This window comes from Antechinus flavipes, chromosome 1 (assembly GCF_016432865.1).
Source record: "Antechinus flavipes isolate AdamAnt ecotype Samford, QLD, Australia chromosome 1, AdamAnt_v2, whole genome shotgun sequence".
Lineage (NCBI taxonomy): Eukaryota > Metazoa > Chordata > Mammalia > Dasyuromorphia > Dasyuridae > Antechinus > Antechinus flavipes.
Window position 1 is genome coordinate 658,318,555 of NC_067398.1, and position 23,792 is coordinate 658,342,346.

The 23,792-nt window shown below is 35.5% G+C and overlaps 1 protein-coding gene across 3 annotated transcripts in view; it reads left to right on the forward strand.

The window, feature by feature from the left end:
* Positions 1-23,792, forward strand: part of MLLT1 (MLLT1 super elongation complex subunit) — an 88,096-nt gene that overhangs the window by 37,650 nt on the left and 26,654 nt on the right. For all 3 annotated transcript variants that reach the window (XM_051971774.1, XM_051971772.1, XM_051971773.1), the window contains exon 4: positions 21,224-21,367. In XM_051971774.1, the coding sequence (XP_051827734.1) occupies positions 21,224-21,367 (144 nt within the window). The remainder of the gene's footprint in view (positions 1-21,223; positions 21,368-23,792) is intronic.

Sequence of the window (23,792 nt, forward strand, 5' to 3'; positions counted from 1 at the left end):
TTATTTATTAATGATAGAAGACTTCAGTCATCCATATTTTTTGGAGGTCTCTAATTTCTTGGCTTGCATAGATGATGATTTCAACTTTCAAATGATGGTAAAAGTAACATGGACTAACTAGTTTCTGGAATGGAAATGGTAGGAACCTAAGGGAAGTGTTGGGTCCATTTTAGAATTTGTGATAGAGAAGGAAAGGAAAACTGATTAGTTTTGACCCGTACCCTAGATTTTTGGAGAGCAGAATTTCAATGGGTTCAGAAAAAATATAGGTAGAATTCTTCTAAGATTCTACTGGGTAGCTTTGCCCAGGAATATGTTTCAGGTGCCAGTGGGTTTTGCCTGTGTTTTCTATCTGAAAATGGAAAGAGATGGCTATGACCACTACTTGGGATTAATAAGATGATAACAGATGATCAAGAGAAGGTAATATTATTTAACATTACTTTGCTTCTCTTTTCTCTGCCAAGGAGAGGCCTTTGGAGTAGAAAATATAAAACAAAATAGTTAATAGGGAGTTGATATCCCAGATAAATAGGGAGGTATGATATCACATCCCATGCTGAGTTCCTGCTGAGTTCAAATCATAAAATGTTAGTGAAATATATTTCAGGATGATCAGCTGTGAAACTCAGCTAATCTGATATTGACAATTACCCAAGACAGTTCCAAAATATCCATTATGAAAGATGCTGTCTACTTCCAGAGAGAGAACTTTCCTAAGTTATGGTTGCAGAATAAAACATTTTTCCCCCACCTTCCATATTTTTTATTTTATTTTGTTGGTGTTTTCTTTTGTAGCACAACTAATATGGAAATGTTTTACATGACTTCACATGTATAATCAATATTAAGTCATTTGTTTTCTCAAAAAGGGAGAAGGATAGAATTTAGAACCTCAAATTTTTTTAAGTGGTTGTTAATTTTTTTACATGTAATTGGAAAATATTAAGTAAATAAAATGATTTTTTTAAAAAGAAATATTGGCAAAGACCTTTAAAAAAGAGTATATCCCAGGGTATTGGAGTCCTTGGTAGATATGATTGCTGAGCTACTGTTTATAATCTTTGAAAAAAAATTGTAGTGAGCAAGAGACACATTTAAGTATTGAAGAAGGTAGTTGTCCCCATTTTCGAAAAAGAAAGAGAATGGATCCTGCAAACTATAGGTCACTAAACTTGACTTTTCTTTTTTGGTATAATTCTAAAATGGATCATTAAGAAATAAAGGAAATGCCTATCAATAAGGAAAAGGCTTTAACAGATTGTTATATGAATGTAATAGAATATTATTGTGCTGTAAGAAATAACTATAAAGCTTAGGTAAGAAGAAAGGGGATGAATATGAACTGATATAAAGAATATCCAGGAAAACAGTGTATAGGTTAGAAAAACATTTATTAAGCACTGATTATGTACCAATCTCTAGGAACACAAATAAAAACCCATATATCCCTTGCTTTTCATTACAGAGAAAGTACTTATGGGAGAGATGAACAGCAGAGTTGGTAAAATGGTAGTCCTTAATAGTTCAGCAACAGAGATGATAACAAGGGGCAGAGGTCTTTAGGCTACATTGTCTGGAAAGGAAGATAATGGTGGGATCTGGACTGGTTAAGTGACCACAAAAATGTAAATAGAATCCAGAAATGAAACTAAATTATCCATAATTAAATAATCTATCTTAGCCCCAAAGAGGAGAAAATGTACTTCTTTTCCTTCCTTCCTTCCCTCCCTAATTTTGCGAAACTGCTTTTTTTCCTTTCTAAATCTTTGTTACTAAGGATAGCCCATTGGGAGGGAGAGAGCGGAAGGATATATTTGAAAATGAAGGTGATATTGAAAAAAAAATTCATTAAAAATGTCATAGATTAAGATAAGGTCAAAATGGGTTCATGATCTAGACATAAAGAATGATATTATAAATAAATTAGAAGAATATAGCATAGTTTACCTCTCAGACCTGTGGAGGAGGAAGGAATTTTGACCAAAGAAGAACTAGAGATCATTATTGATCACAAAATAGATAATTTTGATTATATTAAGTTAAAAAGTTTTTGCATAAACAAAACTAATGCAGACAAGATTAGAGGAATAAACTGGGAAAACTTTTTTACATTCAAAGGTTCTGATAAAGGCCTTATTTTCAAAATACATAGAGAATTGACTAAGATTTATAAGAAATCAAGCCATTCTCCAATTGACATAAATGGTCAAAGGATATGAACAGACAATTTTCAGATAAAGAAATTGAAACTATTTCTTAAAAATTTTGGATTTCTTAAAAAATTTGGCTCCAAATCACAATTGATCAGAGAAATACAAATTAAGACAACTCTGAGCTATCGCTACACACCTCTCAGATTGGCTAAGATGACAGGAAAAGATAATGACGAATGTTGGAGGGAAGGTGGGAAAACTAGGAACTGGTACATGTTGGTGGAATTGTGAAAGGATCCAACCATTCTAGAGAGCAATTTGGAACTATGCTCAAAAAATTATCAAACTGTGCATACCCTTTGATCCAGCAGTGTTTCTACTGGGATTATATCCCAAAGAGACCTTAAAGGAGGAAAAGGGATCCACATGTGCAAAAAATGTTTGTGGCAGCTCTTTTTGTAATGTCAAGAAACTGGAAATTGAGTGGAGGCCCATCAGTTGGAGAATGGCTGAATAAATTGTGGTGTATGAATGTTATGGAATATTATTGTTCTGTAAGAAATGACTAACAGGATGATTTCAGAGAGTCCTGGAGAGACTTACATGAACTGATGCTAAGTGAAATGAGCAGAACCAGGAGATCATTGTACATGGCAACAAGACTATACGAAGATCATTTCTGATGGACGTGGCTCTCTTCAATAATGAGATGATTCAAACCAATTCCAATTGCTCAGTAATGAAGAGAGTCATTTACACCCAGAGAGAGAACTATGGGAAATGAGTGTGGACCACAGCATAGCATTTTCACTCTTTCTGTTATTGTTTGCTTGCGTTTTTGTTTTTCTTCTCAAGTTTTTTTTTCTTTCTAGATCCAATTTTTCTTGTGCAGCAAGATAACTGGATATATATACATACACATACATACATATATTGGATTTAACATATACTTTAACATATTTAACATGTATTAGACTACCTACCATCCAAGGGAGAGGGTGGGAGAAAGGAGGGAAAATTTTGGAACAGAAGATTCTGCAAGGGTGTAAAGTCAGGCTAGCTCCCTGGAGGGCCTCATGGTCAACCAGAGTCAAAATCCCTTGGTCTTTAGGGGGAGAAGTGAAGGAGGCAGGCAAGCAGAATCCTGGATTCTGGAGTCCAGAGTCACCAACCTCCCTCCTTCTCATCCCACCCACCAAATCACTCTACTTCTCTTCCTTTCCTCTCTCTCCTGTCTAAAATTATCTTAACACCAAACATTTAGCAAGCACCAATGGTGAAGAGCCATTATCCAAATATATGCTAATAGAGCCAGTGTCTCACATCAAAGAGGTAATTAGCCTTAAGTGCTCAGTTGTCTGATTCAAGCATACCTTTTTGGCATTTCAGCCCTCTACACCAGGGTCAGTATTGAAAAATTACCCATGCATATGTTTTGTAAATAAAAAGCTATACTAATAATAATAATAATAAATGTAGTGGATTGTTAAGGTAGTGGTTAGTGGATATCTGGAAAGGGAAGTGGTCACCCACTTATTTTTGTTAAGGACAAGCAATTGGGGTTAAGTGACTTGCCCAGGATCACACAGCTAGTAAGTGTTAAGTGTTTGTGGCTGGATTTGAACTCAGGCCCTCCTGACTCCAGGACCAGTACTATATCCGTTGCACCAGCTAGTGCCACTTTTTGACAGGCATATTAGATTGGTAGATCAGGACAATATTTTAGATACAATTTTCCTAGACTCTATTAATAGTGTTTGGCAAATCCATCATGTTATTCTTATATAAGATGATGTGATGAGAGAGAAGAGAAATGAAGGAGTCAGTAGTATAGTTAGATGAATTCAAAAGTGGTTAAATAACCTTATCTCCAAAATGGTCATTAATAGTTCCTTGTCATTTTGCAAGAAGCAGGAGTCCTTGCAAGATTCTCTTTGGCCCTGTAGTGTTTGATGTTGTCAATGGCTTAGTTGAAGTTAAGTACAGTGGGCAGACTTTGTTACATATATAGACAGAGCACAGAAAGATAGCTAACAAAATGGGTGAAAGAATGGGGATGCAAAAAGATCTCATCAGACAAAAACATCAGACATAAAGAAGATTATTGAATAAGAATAAATGTGAAGTCTTACTTCAGTTCAGAAAATCAGTATCATAGATAGAAGATGGGGAAAGGTAGACATTAATTTGTCTGAAAAAAGATCTTAGGTCTTTTGATTTAAGTTTGAAGTTAGTCACTAGTATGGTAGGACAACTAAAAGAGCTAAGTCTTTTTAAAAAATTAATAGCTTTTTATTTTTCAAAATACATGCAAAGATAGTTTTTCAGCATTCACCTTTGCTAAACCTTGTGTTCCAGATTTTTCTTTCTCCCTCCTCATTTCCCCCCTCCTCTAGACAGTAATCCAATAAAGATTAAACATGTGCAATTCTTGAGCTAATAGTCTTAAAATACAGTAAGGGGAGGAATCCTGTTACTGAATTCCTATTCTACTTTACATTGCTTAGAACACTTTTGGTCTTGTACTCATTTCACTTTTCCTAAAGAACATGGACTAGCTAGACTGAGACCAGAATGAAGAAGTGCCTGGATATATCCTGCTGTACCAGGATTAATTCGAGCATGTAGTTAATGATGTTTAGTCTACAGAGCAGAGACTTGTATTCAAGTATTTGAAGGGCTGTCGCTTGGAAAGGGTAATTCCCTATATGTGATCTGCTTGACCCCAATGGACAGATGAAGGGACAGTCAGAAGTTGAATAGACATAGATTTGGAGAATAGGCTGATTTAGAAAGAAAATGGGTCTGAAGACCTAAGTAGAAGGAAGTCTAAAAGTTGTGACCACATTTTCAGCTAATAAAGCATTTTGGATCTCTGAAAGGAGGTACTGTCGTTAAGTTAAAGTTAAATGGTTACATCACACATACAACTGATATACAGAGCTGGCCTCCTTTGAATGCCATAAGTATCTTATTAATTAAATAGTATTTTTATAAACTTCAGTTTCTTGTGCCCACTTGAAAGAATATGAACTAATCCAAAGGTATTTGCATAATTGCTTTCTTGACCAGTTGATAAAGTTGCTTGCAAGTCCAAATGCTTTTGTGTGTCCTGATTGGTAGTTATTACTTTGAAAAATAAACTTTGGCTTAGGTTGTGACTTGGTTAATAATAAAACAGAAATTGGTATTTGAAAGACTTTTGCTTACTTCTTATTCTCTACTGGCAAGAATAGCACTTCAAGAGAAAATAAATTGATCCTTAAGCCACACTTAAAAGTATTTAACTGAGTTAAGGTAAGGATGATTGTTAAAACAAATCCTTTAATTCCATTCAGTATTAAAAGTGTTTTAAAGAAAAAGCTATTAAGAGTTTCAGAGAACTTTTGTTACTTAGTGCATTAGGATTTTTAGATAGTCTGGTGAAATTTCTTTGCTATATTTTACTAAGGCACTTATTTGAATTTGAGATATATTTGAATCGTATTGAAGGGCATCACGGATGCTTGAAACTAATTCTTTCTCTTTCGATAGCTTGGATATCAGCAACTTGGATGGATGTTCTATCCAGAGCTACCCTCGTATTTCCTATAATTCTTTGCTGATAGAACAGAATAGACAGAGCAAGAACCTAGAATACTGATAGGGAAGCTTATACTGGCAGGTACCTGCAGGCGTTCTTGTGGGTAGTAGGTATGCCAGGCTAGTCTGTTTTTTTTTTCTTTCTAACAGCCTTGGCAGAAATTGCCAGATTAATAGTGGGTGAGAGAGAAAGGGTTTTAACATGCTCATTTGTTGAAATTGAAGTATGATATAAAATGAAGTAAGTGCTATAAGAAGATATATCAGATTTATAGCTAAGTAACAATAGATGAGTTTGAGGGAGAGGAAGAAACAGCATGAAACAAGTCAGAGAGGAATGAAGCACTTCTTTATTATTTACTTATTTATCTTGTTATAACTTTTTATTTACAAGATATATGCATGGGTAATTTTTTAGCATTGAAATTGCAAAACCTTTTGTTCCAATTTTTCCCCTTCTTCCTCCACCCCCTCCCCCAGATGGCAGATTGACTAATATATGTAAAATATGTTAAAGTATAAGTTAAATACAATATATGTATATATGTCCATACAGTTATTTTGAAGTACTTCTTTAAAAGAAAAAAGAAAAAATGTTCATTAAAATCAAAAGTGTTTATGAAAGTCTAGATGAAAAGGAAAATTGCAGATTTAGATATTGAAGGAAGGAGAGCAGGAGTTTGAGGAAGAGATGTAGGATTCGGTGGTGGCTTTTTAAAGATGGAGGCAAATTCACAGAATCCAAGTTTGAAGAGATTTTGAGACCTTTACATGAACTCTATACAACATCCTACCAAATAGCCAGTCTGTAGTTGAAGATATCTGATGGAACTTACTACTTCCAAAAGTCTGCTTAAATCTAGCAGAGCAGTAAAATAAGGACAAACCACTGATAAGTAAAGGATTTGATTATAATGACAGTGATAAGTAAAATAGGAGGAAAAGGAGATATAAGATTGAGAGTATATAGAATCCATTAGGTTATACATTGAGAATGTGAAGGAATTTTAAAAGCTATCTGGTTCAAACTCTTCATTTTTACAAATTAAAATGCCAAAACTTAGAGATGTTAAGTGACATACCAAAGTTCTATATAGACATTGGGACTTGATTTTTCTCATAATTAAGGTGAATGAAAAAAAGTACACAAACATGGAGAGGGAGGTGGGAGGTAGGGAAGAAGGGCATCTGATCTGAAAAACTTCAATCTTATCAAACTTAACATATAGGAATGGAGATGACAGATTAAGAGGGAAGGAATAGTAAAAAACCAACAACTTCCCCGTGTTCCCAATTTTCTGTTCCTAAAGTGTGAATTTCAGTAAAAAACTAGACTCTTAGGTGTACACCTATCAGTAAGAAAATGGTTGAACAAATTATAGTACAATGTACATAAATGTAGTGGAATATTATTCTGCCATAAAGAAATGCCATTTCAGAAAGTCTTGGGTAGGATGCAGTTAAGCAGATTGAAATAAGCAGAACGAGATGAATATTTTATATAAGGACAACATTATAAAGAAAAATGTCTTGAAAAGATTTAAGAACTGATAAAGGACCAACTTTGTCTCCCAAATTCTTGTGAATTATATTAACATTCCATCCCCCAACACACACACACACACACACACACACACACACACACACACACACGGCTCAAGGTGCAGAAAGCAAAATTTTTGACCATGGCTACAGCAGGGATTTCTTTTGCTTGACAATGCTTATTTGTTATAAGGATTATTTTCTTTTTTCTTCTGTTTTTAATTGGGGTGCTAGGAGTGGGCCCATTGTAACAATTTTTAAGGTCACAGAAGAGAACAGAAGGAAGTTCAGAAGAAAATACAGAGGACAATTCTAAAAATAGCGTGAAATTTGTCATATACTTAAAAGTGATGTGAAATAGAGATTTACTTTATATATAACCCTCTTTTTAATTTCTGTATGAAATGTTCCTTTTTTTCTTTAAGTTCAGAATAAAAATAAATTTTATTGATATATTCTGCTTTTATGTTGCCCTATAAATTTCCTCCTGAATCTTCCTCTTTCCCTTGTCCCAGAGAGTCATCCCATATCATAAAAAAAAAAATTTAACAGAAAAATGGCAGAAAAGGATCTCACTCCTCTATAAAAGGATTTAAGGGAACTGTCTTCTATTTCTCTTCTCTTTTTATGGGCCATGTATTCTTTTACAGTATTCACTTTTGTTTAATGATTATTTCTATTTACCTTATAGTCAGTGTGTATTTTGTTTTTTTGGCTCTGTTTATTTCATTCTTTATTATTTCATGTAAGTTATATTTTTCAATATTAATGACTTAATTTTTCTTTTTTATCATATTCATTTTTTGTAGCATATTACTATTACATTGCATTGATAATGGCACAATGTTTTGCCATTTCTCCAACAATGAGCATTTACTTTGTTTCTAATTATTTACCAACACATTTATTGCTGTAAATATTTTGCCTGCCTTATTATCAGTGTCTTCCTTGGGATGCATACTTATAAATGGAATCTCTGGATTAGAATATAGATATTTTACTTACAAAATACCACATTGCTTACTAAAGTGATTTTATTTACTCAGAACCCTAACAACAATGCATTAGTTGTCCTATCTTTCCACACCCTCTCAACATTGACTTTTTTTTTTTTTTTTAAATATCTTACCAATGTGTGTTGGTGTATGGTGAAATTTCAGGGATGCTTTGATCTGTATTTCTCTTATTAGTAATTTGGAACATTCTTTCATGTGATTGCTTGCAGTTTACAGTTGTTTTGATAATTATTTGTTCATGTCCTGTGACTACTTATCTATTGACTTTGATCTTGTATATTTCTGTTATCTCTATATCTTTGATACCAAGCCTTTATCTGAGAATGTGATGCCATTCTTATCCTAGATGCATTAATTTTGGGCATGGAGAAGAAAAGTTTGAGGTTTGTCTTTTTTTTTTTTTTTAATCAATTAAATTAAATTAAATTAAAAAAAAATTTTTAATGAGGATTCCTTTTGAGATCTCAGAAAATTAAGATAGAGATCCAGATGAATTATTGAAAATAGGTGTGGTACAATTCCAGAGCACCAATGAGGAACAAGCTTCTTCCTTATCTCCTAGCAAAGGGTTTTGATAGTTCAGGTGAAAGATACATGCTTTTTTTATATTTAAAAAAGTCTCTCTGGGACTTACTTTGTGTGACTATTTACATCAAGGATTTTCTTTATCTGAGGAGGAAAGAGAAAAGTAGACCGGGGAAAAGGAATAGAAGGAGGAAGAGAAAAATAAAAAAGAGAGGTGTTGTATTTATTATATTTTAAAGGAATAGGTAATTGTACATAATCGAAATTTTCAATTTTAGATATAATTCTTTCTGTTCTGCTTTTTATTTGGAAATTTTTACTTTATTTGGTGTTTAAGATCAAAATAAAAAAAATTTTAAGAACTAATTCTTTATTCATAGTTGTGAAAGGTTAATGATATCAATTTTGTATGGTATTATTCAGGTCATATCTATTTTGAATTTTTTATTTGATATGGTAAAAGATATGAATCTAATTTCTGCCAAACTATTCTATAGTTTTCCCAGCAATTTTTGTCAAATGGGAAGTTCTTTCCTAAGTAATTTATATTTTTCAGTTTTTGAATACTTGAGTTGATATGAACTCAACAGTTCATTTATTTCTGATTTTTCTTTGTATAGGCTGTTTCATTGAGCTACTTTCCTGGGTTTAATCAATGCTAAATGGTTTTGATGGATGATTTCTGCTCAGACATATAGTTAGAGGTCTGGGAATGCTATTCTCCTTTGTTTTTATCTTTCCCCCTTTTTTTGATATTTTAGCTCTTTTGTTCCTTCATATGAATTTTGTTATTTTGCCTGGGTCTCTGAAATATTTCTTTTGAAATTTCATTGGTATAATACTAAATCTCTAAACTCTGGTAATATTGCTGTCTTTATTAAATTGGGATGGTTCGACCATATTCAGTTATTTAAATTATTTTTTATTTCTTTAAAGAGCATTTTGTAACTATCTATAAAAGTATTAAGGGTAGTTTGGTAGATTAACTGGCAGATATTTTACACATTTGATCTAAAAAGAACTTCTCTTCTAGTATTGCCTACATCCCTCTTTTGTGTTGACTCTCCAAATGTGGCAGGTTTATTTTAGTGTAAAACATTTTAGACCTTATCTTGATGTTTTCAGTAAATAACCCTGAAGTAGTGCCACACAGGAAGTACTTGCTCATGTCCTGAGGTTACTTGTGATAATGTACTCAAAATAATACCTCAGAAAGGAAAAGGAGATAACCTAGGACTGGCTTCAGGACAGCTTTGGACTTGGCCTTTTTTGAATACTGTTAACTTAAAGCTGGAATTTGCCTTTGAATAATGAAGTGTAATAAACTACACAAAATAGATATGGTCCTGAGCATGGTATAAATGCCCTCTGTGATCTTGGGCAAACCACTTCCCTTACCTAGATTTAATTTCCACATCTGCTAGAGAGGATTAGATGAAATTAAGGGTTTTTAAACCTTTTGTAAATTGGGCCCTTTTGGCAATCTGGGAAAGCCTAACATTCCTGAGAATGTTTTTAAATGCATAAAATAGATAGGATTACAAAGCAAGTCAATCATACTCAAATACACTTACAAATTTTTCTTTTTTAAGTTCACAACTGTGGACTAAATTTCTTCTAAGCATCTGAAATTCTTTGCTTTATGATCCGGGTCCTGTGCTAATGATATTAGGCTTTGGAGGGAGTTCTGGAGAAATACCTTTTGTTAGCTCTTGCAATACTTGGACTAAACAGCTCTGAGGTAGTATAGGGAATGATTTATTTTTGTGTTTGTATTTAAATCCTGAGCTTTATGATTCTGGCAAGTCACTTAGCTGCTTAGAGCCTGTTTATCAGTTAAAAGGGAAAGGGGACAGATAAAGGGAGGTGACAACAATATTTATTTTATTTACATCAGTAGGGTTGTAGTGAGAAAAGCAGTTGGAGGCAGTTGGTGACACTGATTAGATTTGGGCCTGGAATTAGGAAGATCTCAATACAAATAGGACCTTACACATTTATTAGCTGTGTGACATTGGGGGAAATAATTTGACCTTTTTGGTCTCAGTTTCCTCAACTGTAAAATGAGAAACATAATAGCACCTACTTTGCAGGATTATTATGAGGATCAATTGAGATATTTATAAAAAATGCTTAATGCAGTATATAGTGGGTACAATATAAAGCTTAATCCCTTCCCATATAAATTACTGTGTATTCCCATGATATGTATTCAAACAGATATGTGTGTATAATATGAAAAAAGTGATATTCTAGTGGTCATGATTTTTTAAATTAAGAATTAAGTTTCTGGAATGAAGGTTCTGTCAAACATAAATGGGTATGAGAACTATGAGATGATATAGAATAATCATGTATGAAATCTGATCTCTAATATTGGACCAGCTGTTTAAGTTAGACTGGTTTAAGTATTCAGAAAAAAGTCATTGAGGTGGGAACATTTTTTCTTCTAATTAATTTTGCTGATTAACCACAGCAGTGCCAAAGAAGATATGACAGTTGCTTTCCTTTGTTCACCTTAAACATTTATTAGATGTTTAATCTAATTTATGAGAAAATTTATAATGGTGATTGAGTATTTGGACATTAGCCACAATTGTGAATTTAGAAACATAAACATAGCATTTGAAGTTGGAAAAAACCTTAAAAATCATCCAGGTCAAATCTTCTGCTTGATAAAGAAACTAAGAGCACAAGAGCTTGTTAACTTGTCCAAGTTCATAGAAGTAGTCACGTTACAAATTAGAACCCTAAGCCTCAGATAACAGGTTTCTTGTTCTTTGTGTATACCATGCTGCTACCTGACAATTCTGTCAGCAGTTATCTATACTTTTTAAAGGACTACTTGTGTATTTCATTGGACAAATTTTGAACATTTTATTTTTAAAAATCCATAAATTTCAAAAAATAAAAATAAGCAAGTAGAGGGATCCTAAGAGACTCCAAATACTTATGGCCCTTCTGCTGACCTGAGCTTGCTGGCTAGGATCAGCACCTGAACACAATGACCCCTTTTGTTGTTGGAATTTTGGATATGCTAATTAGTTCTTGGCTGAAGAATCTGACCAAGTGCCCAAAGAATAAAATCCATACTCCACTCCTTTTCTTTGCACACAAATTTTGTAGCTGAAATGAGATGGGGTCAAAAGCCTTTTCTGCCAATATCTAAACTTTAGTTCTAGTTAATTGGTCCTGCTTGACTTTTTAAAATGCAAGTCAGTTAGGTTGGTCTTGAGTAAATTTATTATTCAAATAGGGATTTGTTTTATTTATTCAAACAGTTCCTCCTAATTGATTTTATCCCTTGACTCTGTCTTAAACTAGTTTTTGAACTGTTATCTCTTTCTCCCTTATCCTTTGGAAGAGGAAGGCCTCCCAAATTGCCAACTTGGGGCAAGTTCCCCCTCCTTGCCTCCAAAGGCTATTCTGCAGTTTAGAAGGCGAGCAGGCCTGTCTCTTTCAGCCTCTCAGCCTCTCCAGGGTGCTGGCTTCTGATGGTTGCTATGTGATGTGTGGACAATTGGCTGGTTTTTATGTAGCTGAGGAAGAATGCCATTACCCAGAGATTCGAGTAGGGAGTTTTTTTTTTTTTTTCTCTTTAAGCTAACTAATGGACCAGAACAGAAGGGATATTGTGTGACTAGACTTGGGTAAAGGTCAAAGGGCAGTTCATTTGTGACAGAACAGTATGAATTTGTCCTTAGTGTGCAACTTGTGTTGTTTTTGTTTGTTTAATTTTTTAAAAAATCTTCTGATCAGTTGCTTTAAGTATTTTTGATGGGGGGATGTATTTTTAGAGGGCAGTAACGCCCTCTAAGCTGTAGCCAGTTTGGGAAGTCAAGAAAGTGTATTTTGAATTGCATAGAGTTCAGGTGTCTACATAATTGCTTAGGTTTTTCTCCTGAACTCCAGTGTGTATCAGCTTCTTGCAGACTCTCTCCTACTGAATATCCTGTAAACATCTCAAACAAAACATCTCAAAAAATCAGTACCATTTTGAACATGTCACCCTTTCTCTAACCTTATTAGTTTCTATTAAAGATTCCACCATCCTTCCAGTCACCCAAATTCACAACCTTAAAGCCATCCTTCCCTTCTCCCTTTAACCAAATTGTGTCAGTTTTCCCACTTTAGCATTTTTCACATGGGCACCACCCCAGCTCAGGTATTACTGCTACTTCCAAATACTCCTGAAATAATCTAATTGGTTTCCCTTTTTCCATTCTCTTGCCTCTTTCTTCCATCTTTTACCAGCTACCAAAATAACTTTTAAAATAGACCTTTCTGGGTAGCTCCCTATTGTCAAAGGAAAAACACAAATTTCTTAGCTTGTATTTAAGGCCTTCTTCACTGTCTTCCTAGTCTTATTTTCATACTATTCTTTTTCATGAACTCGGCATTCCAGGCAAACTAGACCATAGTTATTCCTCTGAATCCAACATTCTTCCTTCTAACTCAAACCTCTTCAGAGTTCCTGAGAATCCTCATCTTATTTTAAGACTCTTCTTCTTAAGTGCCACTTCTTCCTTGCAGCCTTTACTGTCATTTACCCTTTGCTTTGCTAAAGCTCTCTTTTTTTTCTTGCACAATACTTTTAGTGTATATTTGTATGCCTCAGTAAAATTCAAGCTGCTAAAGGGGAATTAAGGCAGCTAGATGGCACAGTAGATAGAGTGCTGGTTCTGAAGTCAGGAAACTCAATTTTTTAAGCTCCACTCCAGCCTCAGATACTTACTAGCTGTGTGACTGTAGATAAGTCACTTCATCTTGTTTGCCTCAGTTCTTCATCTGTAAAATGAGCTGGGAAAGGAAATGGCAATTCATTCTAGTGTCCCTGCCAAAAAAAAAAAAAATGAGGTCACAAAGAATCAGACAAGACTGATCCAATTGAACAATAATAACAAAACAGGGAAAGGGGTAGGAAATAAGGAAAATTAAATGTCTATTATATGCCCGACTTTTACAAATATTACCTCATTTGATCACCCAAACTCTGTGAAATAGGTGCTGTTGTTATTCCCATTTTCCAGTTTAGGCAGAAATTAGGTGACTTCTCCAAAGCCACCCAGGACATGTCTAAGGTCAGATTTTCCTGACTCCAAGCCAGTGTCCTACCCATTGTGACCCTCAGCTGTCCTTAAGTTAAATTTGATGAAAAGTTGAGCAGTATTTTGTTTTTACTTTTGCTTCCCCAGCATCTAGAGATGTTTAATAAACGTTTTGTGAATTTCAATCAAATAAAAGGCTGTGTGAACCTTATTCAACAGCTTAAATCTGTTCATCTGAGAGAATTACCTAGTTGTTGTAAAATAAATTTTCTGGTACCTAAAATTTACCTCCTACATGCCAATACTTCAAAAGATCATTTCAAAATATCAGTGTTTTAGGCACAGATCACAACCTTTTATCATATTAGGAGACTTGCATGAATTGCTGTGGCTGAAAAAAACATTATTACCTGGTTGAATATCTTCTTGTGATGAGTCTTTTCATTTAACTAGTCTGGGCTTCAAAGAACAAACACAGAGTCTGATCCTAGACCCAAACTCAAAATGTTTTTAGCAAGATAGGACATGCCAAAGCTTGCAGTGTGCTGCTACATCTTTCAGGAATCTAATTTCACCTCCATATAATGATGAAGTCTTACAGGGAGGGCTGGAGTGAAAAGTTTAGAACCAAAATGTTTTTGGAGGAAACTTCCTTATGAGTTAGCCAGTCTAGTGAGTATAATCTAATCTTATTTTTGTGGTTGTTCATTTCTTCTCCATTAGAATCATATTCACAGCTTTTTCAGCATTCCCTAAGTAATAATGATGTACCACAAAAAGAAGTACTACAAATATTTTCATAAATGCTGTATAGGTCTTTTTCCTTTTTCTTTAATCTCTTTGAGAAATAGACCTGGTAGTGGTATTACTGGATCAAAGGATTTTGTATACTTTTATAGCCCTTTTGATGTGAGTGAACTCTGTAAAAATTGTGTAAAATAATCACTGAAAAATTGTGTAGAATAATCACTAAAAATCATGTGCTCTTTGATCTGCAAAGAAGAGAAATCAGGGTTTCCCAGGCTCTGAGGAGTCAAGAGAGGGCCCATCCTCCTAAGATGAGATAAAGCAACATTATTCAAGGGCAAATCAACTCCCATTGATCTTTTGGGAAGTCACATCCTCATTCAGGAAATTCTAAATTTTCTTTCAATTGAGAAATCCTGGTCTGATTATCAATTCAAACCGTCCCAGATTTGCTCTTAAAGTGGGTCTTTGCCAATCATTCTTGGCAAAATATTTCTTCATTAAGAAATAGGCCCGCTAAGGGAAAGCCTCTTAGTGTAAAATAAAATCTTTTTGCCACAGACTCTGGGGTTAGTGAATTTCACTTCTGAACCTCTAGCCTCCCAGCAGAGGGATCTCATTCATTCATTCACACATCTCATCCCTTTGGTTATAGTTCCAAATTGTTCTCTAGAATGGTTGGATCAGCAATTTATTAGTGTATCTTATTTTCCCCTCAGGTATGAGATAGTACCTAAAGAGTTTCTTTAATTTGCCTTTCTCAAATAATTTGGAACATTTTTTTTGATATCATGATAATATGGCTTTTGATTTCATATTCTGAAACCTGCCTGTTTATATCCTTTGACCATTTATCAATTGGGGAATTGGTTCTTATTTTTATGAATGTTTAACTAAGATCTATATCCAACATATATTTGAGAAAAGAGACCTTTATCGGAGAATCTTGATATAAAACTATTTTGTATTATTTCATCATATATACTATCTGGTAGCAAAAATTATCTTTTCTTTGGTTGTTTTGTTTTTGAGGCATTTGTGGTTAAGGGACTTGCCCTGGGTCACACAGCTAGGAAGGGTTAAAAAAAAATTCTTTTAACTAGATCTATTTTAGCATTTCTTTTGCCCAAGATCATGATTGCTACTCCTGTCTGGTTTTGTTGTTGGTTTAATTCAGCTAAAGTGTGTTAGATTTTACTCTACCCTTTATTTTAATTAACTCTGGGTTTGTTTTTCTGTTTCATGTTTGTCTCTTGTAAATATCATATTGTTGGATTCTGATTCTAATCCATTCTATCTACTTTTGTTTTATGGGTGAGCTCATTCCATTCACATTCAAAGTTATGATTATTGTATATTTCCCTCCATCCCATTTTCTTCTGTTTTTACCTTTTTATTCTGTCCCTTCTCAAAAGTCTTGTTTTGCTTCTAACCGTTACTTCTTTTAAATTATCCTTTTATTACCGTCCCCTCTTATTTTACGCCCCCCCTCGCCATTTACCTTAAGTTGCATTGTGTACCCTCTTTGAACTAATTCCAATTAAGAGTGAGGTACAAGCATTGCCTACCACTCTCAATTTCCTTTTTACTGTAAAAGTTGTTCCTTGTGATGAGGTTCAATGCAGGATAGGGAGTTATGGGAACCCCCTTCTGGTCGGTGCAGGTCCTTCATAAATTTAGGAACCAAAAAAGTTTAACTGGCAAAAGAAGTTTATTATTAGAACTGAGAAGTCAGCTTTTGCAAGCTGTAAGTTTCTAGCAGAGAAATCCAGACAAGAGAGGTAAATAGTAAGTGAGAGAGATAAAGAGGGAATAATGCTGAAAAGAGAATGTCTTTTCAGGGCAGAGGGTTGCAGCTATGCCAAGGATAGAGAGAGATTCCTTGGCATTATTAGGTCCTTTTCAAGGAATGATCCCCCAGTTGTCTGTTTTTATAATTGAAACTTTGGCTGGAAACTATTATAATGGAAACTTTGGGGGTGGGGGGGGTCAGTTTGAGTTGGAATCTGACAGAGATTTTCGAATTGAATAGAAATTTTCAATTTGAATGAGTGTCCCTGGACTAATCTCCAACTCAATAGAGTTGGATAGAAATCTCATCTCCAGCTTGGGCTAAGTAGAGAGGTCCTAGACTCAATTAGTCCCACTCAGATAGCAGAATGAAACCCAGAAACAGAATGAAAATGAAATTTTGATGGGGGGAAAGGGGAGGGGGCTGTGTCTCTTAGGGGAGAACTTCTCTGAGGGATTTTCCCAACTTTCCTCCCAGAGTCCCAGAGAGAGTTTCAGGGCTCCCCTCATCACTTGCACTTTGCTTTTATGTGAGAAAATATCCCTCATTCTGTTTCTTCCTTCCCCTTTTCTCCAATGCATCCCTCTTTCTCACCCCTTCATTTTTTGAGTTAGATTATTCCAGTAAAACTAAATTAATGCTTCCTTATCTATATAAACTCCTTTCATGATAATAATGATAAAACCTTATTTAGTTAGAGGTACATCTTCCCATATAGGAACGTAAATTGGAACCTTTGTAATTATAAGATCTTTCATGTTAATCTTTCTCTTGAGTCTTCTGTTTGTGTGACAGATTTTCAATTCAGCTCTAGTCTTTTCTTCAAGAATGCTTGAAAATCTTATTTCATGAAATTTCCATTCTCTGCTTCCCTCCTCTTCCCCGCAAGAATTATACTCATTTTTTTTTCCTTACATAGGTAATTCTAGGTTGTAATAGTTCCTTTGCTTTCTGGAACATCATATTCCAAACCCTTCATTTCTTTAACATGAAAGCTGCTAAATCTTGTATTATTCAGGCTGTGGTTCCACAGTATTTGGGTTTTTTCTTTCTGACTGCTTGAAGCATTTTCTTGTTGACTTGAGGACTCTGGAATTTGGTTGTAATATTCTTAGGAGTTTTCATTTTAGGATTACTTCCAGAAAATAATTAATGGATTCTTCTTCTAATTTGCCCTCTGAACCTAAGATATTAGAGCAGTTTTTCTTGATAATTTCTTGAAATATGATGTGTGGGCTCTTGTCTTTTGGTTTTTGATAGAATTTATTTTTAAAAATAATAGCTTTCTATCTTCAAAATACATGCAAAAATAGTTATCAGTCTTCATATAAATATATAAATCTGCATGTTCCAAGTTCTTCCTCTTCCTTTCACCTATTGCCTTCTCTTTCCCAAGACAGCAAGCAATCCAAGATACGTTAAACATGTACAGTCATTCTATATATATTTCCATATTTATCATTCTACATATGAAAAATCAGATCAAAAAGGGAAGGAAATGAGAAAGAAAAAAATAGCAAGCAAGCAACAACAAAAAGAAAGGTGCAAAAAAACCATGTTGTGATCCACATTTAGTCCCCACAGTCTTCTTTCTGAATGGAGGTAGCTCTTCCCATCACATGTTCATTGGAATTGTAGACTCTTGTTTTTTATCATGGTTTTCAGGTAGTTCAATAATTCTTAAATTCTTTCTCCTTGCTTGATCTGTTTTCCACATCAGTTGAGATAGTTCACATTTTCTTCTAATTTTCATTCTTTTGATTTTGTTTTATTGTTTCTTGGTGTCAGATAGAGTCATTAGCTTGCACTTGCCCAATTCTAATTTTAAAGGAGTTCTTTTCTTTGGTGAATCTTTGTACCTTTTTTCCCATTTGGACAATTCCGCTTTTTTAAGGTGTTCTCTCCAGTGAATTTTTGTGCTGCTTTTACCATTAAGCCAATTCTGCTTTTTAAAATGTTATTTTTTTCAGTGTTTTTGTGTGTGTGTGTGGGGGGGGGTTATATCTGTTTTATCAACCTGTTAATTCTCTTTTCATAATTTTCTTGCATCACTCTTATTTCTTTTGCCAGTTTTCCCTCCACCACTTTTTATCTTTTTAACACTTTCAAGAATTCTTGTAGGTCCTGGGTTCAGTTGTCATTTTTCTTTGTTTGTAGCTGTTTTCCTGTTTTGAATTTATGTCTGATCTTCCCTGCAACTGTAATAGTTTTTTTTTTTTTTAATGGTTAAATTTTTTGCATGTTTTTGTTGGCTCATTTTTCCAGCCTATTTCTTAACTTTGAATTTTATGTTAAACTTGGGCTCTGCTCACTCAAAGCTAGGGAGGCACTGTGCCAAACTTCAAGGTTTATTGTGCTGCTATTTTCAGATCTAATTTGGGGGGGTTGGGGTGGGAGAAGTCTACAACTTTTGAGTGCTTCCAGGATAGTGTGGTTATTGCTTTCCTATTCAGCATTTTGGTCTTTACCCAGGAAGGGTCTGTTAGCTCCAGCAGCCATTAGCACTAGTGCTTTGCTTTGGAACTGTGACTAAGGCCACTTATCAGCCATCAGTGTTCTTCTCCACATTGGAATTGCAACCCAAATTGCTTATGGGCAGTAGAGCTGCCAGTCATTATCAGCAAAGGATCCCGTTTAATCTCTTTCTGACCATTTTTCCAATCTCCTTACCATCTCTGGGCTGAGAGTATCTGAAATTGCTGCTGAGCTACTATTTCTGACTAGTTCCCTGTATTTGGGCTTCCCAAAACTTTAGAGGTGAGCATATGAAGGGACATTTGGGATTAAGTAACTTGCCCATGGTCACACAATTAAGTATCTTAAAGTTAGATGTGAACTCAGGCCCTCCTTCCTGACTCCAGCACCAGGGCTTCTGTTTCCACCTCTTTTTTAATCCTGTTCTTTCTCAAAAGTCTGTTTTGCTTCTAACTACTACCTCTTTTAAATTATCCTTTTGTCACCATCCCCTCTTTTCTTATCCCCTTCCCTTCCTATTTATGTTAAGTTGCATTTCTGGACACAAGTGAGAATGTATATATATTCTTCCCTCTGATAAGCAATTCAAATGAGAGTGGGGTTCAAGCATTGCGAACTAACCTCAAATTCCCCTTTATTGTAAAAGTTATTTCTTGCACTTCTCTTTTATATGAGAAAATAGCCCTCATTCTCTCTCTCCTTTCTCCCTTCTTCTAGTGCATCCTTCTTCCTTATTCCTTCATTTTGGGGGGTGGATCATTCTAATATAATTAACTCAAATCATTGCTCCCTTGTCTACGTAAACTCCTTTCAACTGTCCCTAATATTGATAAAGTTCTTAGTTGCTCCCTCCCAAGTACTTTTAATAAGTAAATGAATCATGGATCTGAGTTTACATGACATGAATAGATTCAGTAAATTTTCTTACCCCAAACTCAGAAATTTTGGGAGATATTTAGCTATTAGACTTAAGATTTCAGGACTAGATAGTACAATTGGTAGAGCATGGAGTTTAGAAGACCTGATTTCAAATTTGGCTTCAGACATTTACTAGCTATGTGACTTTGAACAAGTCACCTAACCTCTGTTTGTTTCAGTGTTGTTTCAGTTGCCTCATCTGTAAAAAGGGAATAATAATATTAATAATACCACCTACCTTCCACAGTTGTTGTGAGGATCGAATAAGATAATATATGCAAAATGCTTAACACAGTGCTTGGAACATGGCAAGCATGATAGAGGTAAAATAGTTTAGCTATTAATTGTTATTAATTTCTGTCTCTTATGCCTATTATTTTATTTCTTATCTATGGAATAGTTAATCAGACTTTAAAACTGAAAGAAACTATTTCTCATCCTCTTACATTTTACAGATGAGCTAAGGACTCACTAAGGGAAGTAATTTTCCCAAGGTTATGTAGTGAGTTTGAGCATTTATGCCCAAGTCTCCTAACTTCTCCAAATTTTGTGTTCTTTTCCACTATATCATGCTGCTCTCTGCCCCTTAGACAGGTTTTAATTGATTAACCAGAGGGAATTTTTCTGGGCTCCAAAGTACAACCACCAATTTGTTTTACTCATCTCTGCCCTGCATTCAAATGCCCTCCTGATGAATATGAACAGGAGATTCAGAGAAAGCATGTCAGGGGAGCAATACTCTGTGAACTCCCTTGAGGGGCAACTTCAGTGTCCTTTTTGTGATTTGACACTCCTCTCCCTATCTCTTCCCCTCCCCCCTCAGTTTTGAGAGCCTAAGGATGAAAACTGACTTACAGCACTATGTAAATATTTTACATTTGATTCTCACACAACCACTGAGGTAGACAGTGAAAGTAATGCTACTTTTATTTTGTAGAATAGGATATTGAATTCAAGAAGAGTGAAGAATTTATTCACAGGTCTGCAGTTTTTGTGTCAAAACTAGGATTAGGATTTAGGTCTCCTGACTTCAGGTCTAGCATTCTTTCCATTATACCCCATTCAAGCTGGGCTATGACCTTTCCATAGCAACTTGAGTTGGGGGCATTCCAAATATGGCTCCAGACAGCCACTTGCTCAAGAAGTACAGCTGGGCAGAGGCAGTGGTTATGGTAGTTTGAGTTCCTGAGAGACAAAGGGGATAAAAATGGGGGGAAGAGGGGAGGTAAGTGATTTGAGAATGTAAAGAAAATTGGTAGGAAAAGGCTTCTGTGATGGCTAGTGAGTTAGTGAATGTGTTTGGAAAATTGTATATTAAGTCATGTTTGCAAATTTTTTTGGGTGTGCAGCATGTATCACTGATATCTCTGCAATCCCATGTCTTAGCTCTAAAACTGGTTTTCTGTGTTTTCTTGATTTAAGGAGGAGCCGAAGAAGGTTTGCTTCACATATGACCTGTTCCTGAATCTTGAGGGAAATCCGCCTGTGAATCATCTTCGTTGTGAAAAACTGACTTTCAACAACCCCACCAAGGAATTTAGATCCAAGCTTCTGAGGGCAGGAGGGGTGAGTGCCCAAGGGGCAGGCTTTGAAACGTTTTCATTTTTGCCAGGGAGGAGGCACCTGGTATTCTGTGAAATAGAAACTCTCCTAAGGCTGAAATGTGTGCCTGCTACATAATAAAGCTGGTTTTCTGTTGATATTAAAACCCTGCCTTTCCTGTCTGGCAGATGGTGCCATCTACATTCCTCTCAGCTAGCTGGCTCCTTTCAGAATTTTAGCACTAGATTATTAGAACTAGAAGAACTTTAAAATCATATAATTGGATCCCCTTCCCCACTTCCCATTTTATAGATAAAGAAAGTGAGGCTGAGAGAAGAGCAGATTATTTGTCTAGGCAATATAGTGAGTTAATAATAGATTCTGATAAGAACACAGGATTTTTCTAGGACAGTCCCTAGGTGTCAGGCCCAAAAGTATAGTCAACTCTGGATTTTTTTAGGAGCTGATTATCTAATTGGTGGATTATTGATGCTCTTTGTCTCCCCCTCACCTTTCTGGCTGCCTGCTGTTAAATTACTGCCAATGAATGGGATGGATGAAGAGAGAGAAGGTGAGAGGCCTATCAGTCACTTTCCTAAGCCCATTGGTTTGGAGGTTCCTGGTGAGGCAGGTTCCTGGATCTGTGTTCAGTTTTAGGATGTTCCAAGTGGCTTCTCTGTGTGTTTTGCTGAGTTATCCATGTCTTTAGACTGTGTCAAAAGCTTCTAGTGACAGCTGTGTTCATATTGGTGAGCTGTGAGAAGTGTCATGATTGCTTTGGCTTGTCCTTAGTTTGCACGCCTCTGCCCTGCATGGAAGAGTTGGTGATGCTGCTGTGGGGAAGGGAAATGTTGAAAGAGAGATATGCTGTGCTTCCAGGGGTTTGAGACCTTCAGGTTACAAATTTGACTTAGAAGTCATGAAAGGACACAAATCTTTAGAAGCCTTGTTTGGCTATAGCTGAAGATCGCAGAAGGTGTTTGGGGGATTTGAACATTGAAGAGCAAAATGGAAAAGCAATGCCCAAAGTGAATGAATGTCTAGAAATTGGAATGAAATGAAGCCTCTGAACTTTGAGGGGATTGTTCACACTGTGCTCTTTTTTTGTCTTCATTTTCTTAGGGATTTAATTATAAAGTATTATGTAAAATGTTTCAAACCTAGCATGTACTAAAAACTTGATAGAGGAGAGACTGAAAGAGAGGGGATGGGTGAAAGACTACAGAGGGAGGGATAAAATGATAGAGGGACAAGGGGGGAAGAGACTGGTAGTAGAGAATAATAGAGTGATAGAGGAAAAAAGGGATTGAGAAAGCTGTAATTTTTATTCTGTAAGAAAACATAAAGCAAGAATTGTATTATCCTAAGTCCCTCTGCCTCCCCAGAGTTCCACCAGTAAGAGACACTACTAAAACTAGGTTTACTGATCAGGAAAACTACCCATTTGACAAAGAAGACACTAGGGCTTGAGAAGGAGAGCTCTTCGTGTACATTGCTGATGGAGGCATTTCCTTCCATAGTTGTCCAGCTCTGTCAACTTTTCTTTTCTTTTCTTTCTTTTTTTTTTCCCCCTTTTAAAAGAGATGGGAAGAAAGGGAAAGGGACCAAGTTTATTGGCTAATAAGTCTCCTGCTGGCTATGGGGATCTCTGCAAAAGCCAAAGTTCAGCACTAAATGAGTCTAGATGTGTTTTCACAGTAGATATTTAAACCTTTTCTCCAAATAGCTTCAGGACTCTGATGTGCTATCTCTTCTCATAGGAGAGAAAGAGATAGTAAGTAATAATAGCATCTGAAAAATAAAGATAGAAAAAAGAAAGATGGGTAGGAGAAATACAAGCCATAATTTAGCTGTTCTACAAACCAGATTTTAAAAGGGTATCATCAGTAAGGAAGGAGTGTGAGCTATGGAATACAGAGTATAAGTATTAGTGGTCTTTGTCCTGGGTGCTACTGAGAAAAGGAAGAAGGCCTTGTTAGGGACTGGTTTGAATTATCTCTAACCAAGGCCTTTAAATGATGCTGACTGTTTGTTGGGGAGAGTGGGGAGTAGTAATAAGGGTTTAAAGAGGGGGAGGATTGTAATCCAGTGGTTTTCATGCAACTCTTCTACAGCCAATCAGGCAAGTTGAATTGCTACTGATGTCCCAAGACTGGCATTGGCTGTGCTACTGCTTTGAAGTCTAGTGTCACCAAAGCCAACATCCTACAAAAGGGATCTAGCTATATTCTGTCTCAAGACTTCTGGATTGGGAAGAATGAGTCTTCACACCTAGAACAGTACCTTACTTCTTTTTGGCACATATCCTGTTGAAATCTATGAGGAAGACTCATTTTTTATTTGTTGGATAGCTTTGCCTTTAGCATCTTCTTATGTGTTCACTTCTCAAGAACCTATGAAAATAGAACAGACTAGTTGCTTTCCCCTCAAGTCTCTACCAAAAAAAAAA